The sequence below is a fragment of the Vigna radiata genome, chromosome 3 (genome assembly GCF_000741045.1).
Source record: "Vigna radiata var. radiata cultivar VC1973A chromosome 3, Vradiata_ver6, whole genome shotgun sequence".
Lineage (NCBI taxonomy): Eukaryota > Viridiplantae > Streptophyta > Magnoliopsida > Fabales > Fabaceae > Vigna > Vigna radiata.
Window position 1 is genome coordinate 5828203 of NC_028353.1, and position 11076 is coordinate 5839278.

Below are 11076 nucleotides of genomic sequence, written 5' to 3' on the forward strand. Positions count from 1 at the left end.
GTTTGATTAAATTAAATGAGGGATAAAAAGGTAAATTAAATGAGGGATAAAAAGGTAATTTGGGAGGTGCAGGGAAAAAGGGGTGAGGTGCAGGGAAAAACACTCAAACATTTTTTATTTGACAGCTAAGATTATAAACACGTGATGATAGGAACTTCTACGTGCACATCCAAGGTTTCTCCCTGCACTTTCAGGGTCACAATTTTGACCTTCAGTGAATGTTTACACAAAATAAAATAAAATAAATTAGATAATCAATAATTACTATTTAACAAAAACACTTCCATATTTAATAAACGTTACATACACCTTAAGTCTTCACATGTTTTCTTTTTTTTAGTCTTTCTTTACATGTATTGTTTCATTTCGAAATCTAGTTAATGGTACAATATTTTATGTATCTTAACTCATAAATGATTTATTATTAATACTAGTAACGATATTATAACTAATATAATACATTAATGATATTATGATTGATAATATAATAGTATTAATGATATAAATTTCTATAATTAATTATTGTAGTAATAATATAAATTTTATTTATTTATTATAACTGAATTTATCAGCAAAAACAAATTATATTATTTTAAATAATTTATTTATTTTACTTTATTTATTCATATTTACTCAATAATAATAATTGATCCAATTAGAGTTTATACTTCTACTAAATTTTATGTAATTTGTGGTTCGATTTATTTAACTTATTTTAATTTCAAAAATTAAAACACTAATGGAACGAATTTTAAAATTTGATTAAGAATTTTAAGTTTAGATTAAGAAAAGTAAGAATAGAAGTGGATGGTAAGTGGATAGGATAATTATAGAAGAAAAAAGAAAATTATTCTTATTAGAAAAATAGTTTTAACATTAAAACAAAATTTAGAGGTGCCGAAAGAAATTTCAGTAACAAATCCCCTGATGATAGGTTTAAGCTCATCTTTGCAAAGTCCACATTCTTTGGGCCCTTAAAATATGTGGCCTGTAAAAAAGATTCACCGGAGCAAGTTGAAGTTGGAACATGCTGAATTTTCTAATCAAGTAACGTATAAGGTTTCAAATCATTAGTCAATTAATTTCCTTTTCTCACCGAATTAAATTTTTGCCACCTTTCGTGTTTGGATTTTGCAAATTAGTAGACTTATTACTTTGGTATAAACATTGATGAAAAATTACGAGCAAGAAAGTGAGCGCCAATATTAGAAAGATGACTAGATCAAACTTATACGAAGATCATATATTATACAATATCAGTAATGATAGATCACAAGATTCTTAGTTCCATGTTTAGTTAAAGTAACTTTGAATGTTCTACGTTTGTTAAAACTTATTTTCACTTTCGTCCTTTGAATCATATTATTTAATACTTTTAATGTTTTCATTACTCTTTACTAGATTATGTAATGTAGTTTATTATTATATAGTATGATTAACTTTTTAGCATTCAAAGCTAATTAAAATATTATTTATAAGAAGGTAAAAATATTGTAAATACTATCTTATAAAATAAATATAAAAATTTGTCACTCTCTTATTTATAAACAAATGTAAATACCATCATACATGATAAATAATTGCACCCATTATTCTCAAACACGTAGCTATAAAACTACGATAGGTAACTATATGTTAATTAAATTAATCGAATTTAAAACTCATGTTTCTATCCTATAAAATTTGTCTCTCAGTAAACCAAAAATTAACAGCTATTTTGGCTATAAGATCCTAAACTATTCCTTCCAAAACGACTGGAGCTTAGGATCAATGCTTTTCGGAGTCTTCAAAATACTGAGAAGCCGCAAAGTAGGTCTGAGCCACCGTGAGAAGCAGCAATATGGAGGCCGCAAGAAGAGAGATACACGACCATGGCGTGTCAAAGTAAGTGTACTTGAAGCTAGCCCACTGAACATGCCAACTATTTCTGTAATATCTATGAACATCATTGAACAGCTGAGACAAATAACACAAATCCAAATCAACCGCCACATCTTTTCCGGCGTTGTTGATGAAGCTGGCAACTTCTCCTTCAGTCCCAAAGTGGTTCTCGACCACGTTCCGTTCACACAAATACTCAACATCTCTGTAAGTGTTCACGAGACAGTCCAAGAGAGTAACATAGGCTGTGAAGTGCTTGGAGCAGCCACCGTAGCACTGCTCAAACGCCACGCAGTTCAGCAAAAAGCAACTCATGAAATCGTCCATTGTAAGCGATGGCATTTCAATCACGCCGCGCCTGAACGTCACGTGAAGGAAACTCTCGTTTTCCTTGCCGGGGCTGATCTTAATCCCGGCTCTACGAAGCTTAGAGACGCAGTGGATCACGTGGGTCGGCGTGGTGAATCCTTTTCTTGGCTCTCTAGTTTCTGCGTGGTTCGGAATGAAACTGGAACGAACCAAGTCGAGTAAGTGTTTTCCATTCACGTTTGCCCAGCCAGCAACATCGTCTGGTCTTTGTAACGAGTTGTTGAAGAACATCATAGCCAGAGTTGACAGATTCCACGTTGACTTTTCTCCCGGGAGTTTTGTAACTTGGAATAACTGGTTCAGAACGAAGAACGGGATCTGGTTTTCAAGCTTGAGAAAATCTCGGTAAAAGAAGGGTAATATCCAGGCCATGGTAACAAGAGGATCGTCGCGTTCAAAGGGTACTAATCCAACGACTTTGCGAAAGAGCTCAACGATGAAACAGCCGTCGAGGATCATCATCTGGATGAAGTCGTGAGAGTCAAGGGGGATGGTTTCTGAATAGCACTCTCTGGCTTCGGATTCTAAAGGCGCAAGGGCTTTGAATAAATCATCTAAGCCAAAAGCTTTGGTTTTGGTTCTGTTGAGAAGGGAACCGAGGTAACGCCACTTGTGTTCCTCGATCATGTTGAGACGAGGTTGGGCACGGTGGTATGGTCCTATGGACACGATGCGAGGTTGGTAGGCTTTTCCGTTGACCTCGATTAGGCTCTGCGGGACCCTGAAGATGCAGCACGATCTCTTCCCCGCCGATTTGCTTAGCAACTTGGGATTCTCCGAAATCTTCAGCTCCATCGACGCCAACCTCTCTCTGTCTATTACCTTCCATATGTCTATTGTGTGGTGATCATTGGCTTCTTCCTCCATATCCATGCTATTGCTTCCCTCCCTCAACTGCGGAATTTTCAGAATGATTGGCTTCTTCCTCCATATCCATGCTATTGGACTTCATACGTATGTTAGACTTAAGAACAATTCATATTCGACAAACTTCCAAAAAAGATTACAAAATCATTCACCCACAAACAATGTTTGGTATCTAAACAAAGTCTCTCAGTCACATCAGCATATGCTGATGACTTAGCTATAGATTTTCGTTTATAGGTTTTATTATTATAATAAATATATAACACATTATGTTATACAAATATTATTTATTAAATTAAGAAATTTTATTATTAATTTAATTATTAAAAAATAATTTTAAAAGAACATAGGGTATTATTAGAATTGGTAGAACTCAGACAAAGTTGCCTTCAAAATATATTAAATTAGATTTTTAAGGTTTACTATAAATTAGAAATGGAGGAAACAAGGGGGAAGGGAGACTATTGATCACTATCAATATTTGACGAGAACATTAGAAGGTAAGAACTAAATATGAAATGGACCAAGCCTTGTATTAGTAAAACTGTTGGCCACCTTATTCATCGGTATTTTGATTTTTCCACAGCTGTCGCCATATTTGAAAGTTTCAAGTTGTTTTGTCCAAGTAAAGGAGATATTATATTGGATTGTTTTTCTTAGCGAGTATCAAGAAATTGATATTTCCTGGAAAAGTAGGGTGTGTCATTTGCTTGGACTTGACACCATTAGAATATTAATAAAGAAAATTTAATGATAGTGTAGCATTAAGAAAAAACAAGTCCTATAGTTTGAATTTTAAACTAACTCAATTTCAACGGATTGAATCCCTCTTTCGAAACATGCGAACTATATCAATTAAACAAAACCTCAATAAAAATATATCCTCTTATGGTATTTCCTGGTTAGATATCTTTTACTCATGAAAAATAGAATACTTATATCAAACACTTGAATTTTTTTGTCTAACAATATATAACGAGGATTAATAATGGTTCGAAGTACAAACGACATCACTCTAATCACTCCAAACATGTCTCATTCATAGTTAACATTTCGTATCAACTAATAACACTCACACGTATGTAAAATACAAATTTCATATGCATAGAAGGAATTAAACAACAACTTTGGGATCAAATATAAATTAGAAGTAAAGTTTCGCATTTTTTTTTCTTGCCAATCTTTCATAGGACAAATTATATCTTCTATGTTGTTGTTATTGATCATTTCTCCTTCAAAATCCTCTCTTTTTCAAAAAATCACAAAACCCCTATTCTTTATTAACAAGTGGTACTTATGTAGTAAGAAAACTTGTCATTTGATATTCAAATTGAAGCAATCAATTTAGATTCAGGAAATTGAAAGATTGGGAAGCAAAAACTACAAGTAGCAATGAAAATTGATAAATTTGGATGAAAGTTTGGTGATTTTAAATAATGAAATTTTGTAGGTGACTTTAATTGTCTCAAAGTTAATTAAGTAAATTAAGTTACAATCAAATCATTATATTTAAATTTTTACGTTTACACTCTTGAATAAAAGCAGTTGCATAATAACTAATAGTCATGACTTTTGGTCTAATAATAAACATATGATCCAAATGAGTGAGTAATTTGAGTGCTATCTAAAAGGGAATGTTGATGTAGAGAGTGTTTATAATATGTGTGAGAAAACAAAGTTGTATGAATGAGAGAAAAAGAAATAAAAATGATATGTTGGTAAAACATGGGAGTATAACAATATTATCTAAAGACTGCAACACTATTAATTTATCTCACTTATTTAAATATATTTTCTATAATATCATAAGTAGGGATGACAACGGGTCGGGTCGATCACGGATAGTGTCTATCCACAACCCGACTCGTCGGATAAAATTCTATCTGTTATCCGACCTGCTATTTACCGGATACCCGTTTAAAAAATACTCGTGGGTATTTTAAAATCCACGGGTACCCGCAAAAAATAAAAAAATATATTTCATACATTTTAAAATAAAATTTAAATAAAATTAATATATATATATATATAATATAAATTAAATTAAATATAAATTAAAATTTAATTTTAATTAAATTTAACCTAATAAAATATAATTTAATTTCATTTTTAATTAAATTTAATTAAAAATATATATAAATTAATTATTATTATTATTTTTTAGAGTAACGGGTACCCGTGGATCGGGTAGTATATTACTACCCGATGCGTGGGTATTAAAATACTCACTATCCGTTATCCGTGAGTAGTAAATATCCGCAGAGAGAAACTGCCTTCAACGGGTTTTACCCACAGATATCCGTGCGCGCAGATTTTTTTGCCTTCCCTAATCATGAGGAAGAGGGTAGGGTATGGATGATGAAGAGAGAAAGTGGAGCTAAATGGGTGGTTAGAAAGATGATGGTAGACTAGGCCTATTCAAGTTCAAACAAGTAAAGTCATTCCTTTAAATATCTAACAAAAAAACGCTTTGAAAAAACTACTTTTTAGTATTAATTGCTTTAGGCCTCTAATATAAAAAGACGGTAAAAAGTTTGAAAAGTAAAATTTAAATTAACTTATGATAAAAAAACACTTCATTCTTAAGTTTGTTTGGCCTTCCAAACTCTTAAGTTATTCTTGTGGTGGATGCGGGTCAATGCAAATCTGGAAAACATGTTAAGCCGAAGATGAATGATGGAAGAAAAAATGGAGTTGAATGAATGATTCAATGTTGAAAATGGTAAGTGAAGAATGACGAGATGAGTACTAGAATGTGATAGTGGGTGATGAAGAATGTAATACGCCCTGTAGTGTGTGTGTATTGTTGTTGAAGATGAAGATGTGTGCAAAGATTTTGGGTCATTAGAGTGGTTCTAGGATTCTAATGCACATTTTTTTTTTAATTTTCAATTAAATTTATAAAATTAATTTTTGCTATGTGGACAACATGTATGAAGTAACGTGCCAATATAAATACATTTTTAATTGAAAGTTATTTCTTATGGTAGATAAAATTTAACGTTGTTGAGTAAAAAAAATTAAATTCATTTCTTCTATTACTTAATAGAAGAAAACTTTTGAGCATAAAAACATTTTTACCTACAAATAAAATATTAAAATAATGTATTCATTACATTACTTCTTTAATTTATATTTTTAAAGAAAGATTCAAAGTTGTTATATGTAACGTCTCCACACATTTTCAATAAAATTGCATATTTTACAACTAGTGAGCCGGATACTATAATTTCTAAGATCTTCCAAGTCAAATACGATCCAATAGTGGATTTATTTTAAAGCTAAGATGGGACATAATCCCTTTTTCTGGTGGCGCAGCATACGTGCCTCACATGGGTGTCAAAGGAAGGCTATAGATGGAACTGTTTGGAAAAAACTCTAGGTCATGACAAGAACAAGTTACAGACGGCCAAATGACTCTCTCCTGAACCATTAACAGTGACTGTTCGTAGAGTTCTCAAGTGTTACAGTGATTCTTTTGATGAGGAAGAGGGAAAAGATGTATTGAATACACCGTTGTATAAAGATGTCAGTTTTGGGAGTGTGAAAGGGATGATAGTGTATCTTTAAAGAGGGCTATAACCTTCATGGAAAGTGTTGACAAAACTCATCTGCAGACGGAGGATAATTGGAGGATTATATTGAATATGAGTGTAAGGTGAAAGTGTTTGTGTGGCCGAATTGGCCTAAGGGACAAAGGTATTGAGTGCCTCTGCTATATGTCTTGTCTGCGATGCTGGCCTTGAAAATCAATACCATCTATTCTTCTGCTGCAGAAAAGTTACTATGCAAGATTGTATTACCAAACCTATTGATGAACAATAATACATGAAAGTATTGCATTCCACGAGGACCCAAAGAAGCATAGTTTATGTTCAATTGGGTTAGCACAACTACTGTATATTTAATTTAGCCATGTGATGAATTTTTTTTTTTAATAACTGTAGATACATTGAAAAAGAAAATCGTTTTAGTTTAAATTTGTTCGTTACTATTGACATTATGACGATGACGTGTTTGACCAACAGTGTTCGAATTGAACAAGTGGCATTCCCCAGGATAAACACTAATTTGAAGGTTCCAAATGATGGTGATCGATGAGTGGCGGCAGAAAAGCATAAGCAGAGATGCCACCTGGAGTGATTAGAAAAAGGAAAAGGCAGAAAGCAAGATGCAAATTAGACAAGTTGTTTATCCATTAAATAATAAAAGGTACCTTGGAAAAGAAAACAACATGAGATTAAACTGATAAGTCGCTGTCAAATTCCTCCTTCCTAGACAAAGATCACCGAATTATAATATTCCATCCCCTGCACCCAACTCTAATATTCCTTCCCCAAACATACAAACAATTTTTCGAGACATGTTTTCGTCCGGTGAAAACAAAAGGAAAATCCTTATCAAGTCTCATTTATCATCTAAGACCGCATTAGGATTATACCTTCTTCATTGAACTAAAACACCAAAAACAAAGTGTCATTGTAAGAGACTATATTATTAAATTAAGAAAGGTGACTTACAGCATCCCCACAACACAACCAGCTACGAACACGAGTCATGTACATATATACCCTGATTATCTTTATGGGTTACTTTTTTTTCTCTTCCTTTTCAATTACTAGCCTATTATACCCAATACATGCAAGTCAGACTGTACTCTAAAGAATAAAGATAAATCATTCATACTAAATTTTCCCCCCAATTAGCATACTAGTTCCTCTGAAAATTCCTCCAGCAGAAAGCCGAAGATAGCACACTCAAGCTCCCCAGCCATATTTCTTATCTGCTCCACATTTTCCTTCCACTCACCATCCTCCCTAGAGAAGTCATCTTCTATCATCATATCAATTGTGTTCGACTCCACTTCTTTCCACAATTCCAACCTCTTGCATATCCTTGTTATCACCATATCTCTATCTTCCAACTCATCAAGTCCTCTCTCTTCTTCCATAATCAGATCAGATACCAACTTCTTAAACTCATCTGGGATTTGCTGTCTGTCATACACCCTTGACTGCCACACACCTTTCAAAATCACCTCTCTATAGTCATTTTCTTTACGTAATGTTTCCTTCATGAATGATTCATCCTCCTCCTCATCTTCTTCATCATGCATTCTTCTCTCAAGTTCTACCGGATCCAACTCTGCCAGTTTCTCAAATCTACGAAGCTTGTACAATAACTGCTGCTTGGCTCCTGTAAAATTCAATGCTATTATTAGCGGCAAATCTTGAATTAATGAAAGAAAAAGTGTAAGATTATATATATATATATATATGTGTCTAGCATTATTGGTATGTATGGAAGAATTCTTATGCGGAAGGTACCATAAAAATATTATGAAACAAAGTAGGATTTTGATTGCTCATATGTTATCCAACAAATTGAATGCAATGGTGGGAATTAAGACGTATCTCCTAACAAGAAAAATAGTGGGTCACATTAAAATTTATAACCAATGGCCTTGTATCTAGATGTAAAGGATCCACAATAAATGGGAAATGCCGTTTGGATGTAGAGCAACTGTGATCTTTCGGATGGAACCCACAAGGATAGCACGGTTAAAGATCAGCACAATCACATCACTACATCAGCAATTAGCCCCTCCTCTTATTGTATTTTGTGACAGACAAGCAACTTTGAAGAAGTGTGTACGATGGTGCGTTGGTGGAAAACGACCACACAACAACAAACACAGAATGGTACAAAAATAAATAAGCAGTGACATACTCTGTACAATCGCATAGCTGCGCTCCAAATCAAAACCACCCTCTTCTCCTTCATCACCGTTTCCATGCCCTTCGTCATCGTCCTCGAACGGTGGGTCTAACACACACACTGGACTGCACTGTTCCTTGTCTTCCTCCTCTTCTTCCCCTGATTCGAACTTCTTCACACTCTCGCCTTCATTACTTTCTTTCTCCTATTAATATCCACATAAAAATCCATTAGAATATTGACTGATTTATCACCCTTTGAAAGAGTCATTTACCAACAACTCCGTACTAGCAGTAGTGGAAAACATAATTTGTCACTCTTTAAGAAGCAATTTACCAAACAACCCACTGGAAGAGAGAGAAAAGATTTGCATGGCAGAAACACGATCGAAAAGTACAATTATGAGAAAAATCAGAAAAACAAAACAAAAACACGAAATTGACATATGTAACCCTCCACATTCCTCACAGGGCTGTTCTTTAACAAATTTCGGAAAGACTGAAGGCTATGATTGTCACCGAAAAGCGACATTCCGGCCAAACTCACAGACCCACGTTCCATTACCGACAAAATCAGAACACCACTCGACTAACGAGTCTGTTTTTTTCCTCGTCAACTCACTCGCCACAGACCAAACCAGGTTCCAGATAAAACTAAAACAAAATATTACCATAAAATATTAATATAATAAGAATAAGAAGAAGAAAGACAAACCTCAGTTGCGTGGCGACTTGGCGAGGTAAGCTCCGGCGTGTGGCGGCCGGAGGATGGAGAACTAGTTTGAAGAACAAAACGGAACGGACTTTCGCAGAAGCAGGTGGAGTTTGTGTAATTGGTTATGAAGTGAATCTCGTCGGAGTAGCCGCTACTAGACGTTTCCATGTTGAGGGATTTATCCTCGTTGGTCTCCGACCAAACAGCACTACTAGTTCTACCATTGTAAGAACACACAAACCCCACTTCACACGCATTCGCATTCGCATTCACATTCACAGTTTCTTCATCCTCTTTCTTGTTGGAACCTTTTTTTCGCCCAACAGAGGAATCCCACTTCAGAATGTCCTTGACCGAGACCTTGACGCTTCCACCACCCTCTGTCTGGCGCTTTTTCTGGCCCCGTTGCGTGAGTCTCTTGTAGAGGGAACCGAAGAGACCGAAGGAGTGGGGTTTCACTTTGGGCCGTGAAGCGGGTGAGGAGTGTTTCTGGATCCTAACAGCGGCTTCCAGAAGCAGAGACGCGGTTCGGGAAGGGATGTGAAGGAAAATAGCGTTGGGGGATTTGCAGGGGCTTTTTGCTGCGGAAGCGAATTCGAAGAGTGGAGATTTTGTGAAATCTGGGGTGTCTGTGAGGGAAAAAAGACAAGCACTTTTGCAGAAATTCCCCGGGAAGCTTGGGGTTGGATTGGTTGATTTGTGTTTCTTAACTTGCAAAGAGGTATTAGAGGAAGGCCGTTTCATCTGGCTTCGCCTATCGGAAATGTACTTGTTTAGAAGAAAGGGCTCTTGATCCTCCTGAAGTAGCTCGTGCAACAAGTACTTCTGAACCATAAGGGAAATGCTATAATGAAGAACCAAACAAATTAAGAAAAGTGAAGCCTGAACTGTGTTCACACAAGAGAAGGGAGTGATAGCGCAAAAGAGAAATGAAAAAAAATTAAACAAAAAGAGAGTGAGAATGAGAGACTTTGTTCTTGATTCAAAGGAAGATGAGTTATAGGATCGAGGCGAGAGAGAGAGAGAGAGAGAGAGAGAGAGAGAGAGAGTGATGAAACTGGTTTGGTTTGGTCATACACCAATTATTCTTAAATAATGGGATTTTATTTTCCACTCCCAGCGATTTGCGCCGAAAGCACACTTGGCACAAACCATCTCAAAAACCAAACTCTTTTTCCTTTAGTCAATTATACCCGTCTGGTCATTTTCTATTTCCACTAACTTCAACTTTAATTTAAATTTCAAAAAGCATGCCCCAGTGGTAAAATTCTCCAAACTTTGAGAATTCTCTACTGTACCACACTTCTATATCTATGTTTTGCACTGTTAAAACAAAAAAAATACACAGGGGTTGTCTCGCCTAGGGAGGAGTGACGCGTGACCCACTCCATTTTACGCTCTCACTTTTTCTATAAAGTCTTTTGCCTTCCAACTTTCAAACTCCAGTCTCATTTTTTTGTGTGTAAACTGCGTTTCTGGGTCACTACAGATTTTTGGCTTCATTTTTCACGTACGTCTCTCACCCCC

At 35.1% G+C, this 11076-nt stretch overlaps 2 protein-coding genes across 2 annotated transcripts; both read right to left on the reverse strand.

Annotated features, from left to right (window-relative positions):
* Nucleotides 1–1549: 1549 nt before the first annotated feature.
* LOC106756934 (UPF0481 protein At3g47200) lies at nucleotides 1550–3289 on the reverse strand. The gene has a single exon (XM_014639532.2). It carries the CDS (start codon nucleotides 3121–3123, stop codon nucleotides 1768–1770), a length of 1356 nt encoding a protein of 451 aa, XP_014495018.1. The 5' UTR covers nucleotides 3124–3289; the 3' UTR covers nucleotides 1550–1767.
* Nucleotides 3290–7295: 4006 nt separating this feature from the next.
* LOC106757145 lies at nucleotides 7296–10638 on the reverse strand. Its single transcript, XM_014639743.2, has 3 exons — nucleotides 9550–10638; nucleotides 8848–9040; nucleotides 7296–8313 (listed from the first exon to the last, which is right to left on the reverse strand). The coding sequence occupies exons 1-3, from the start codon at nucleotides 10381–10383 to the stop codon at nucleotides 7820–7822; spliced, it is 1521 nt and encodes a 506-aa protein (XP_014495229.1). The 5' UTR covers nucleotides 10384–10638; the 3' UTR covers nucleotides 7296–7819.
* Nucleotides 10639–11076: the final 438 nt, after the last annotated feature.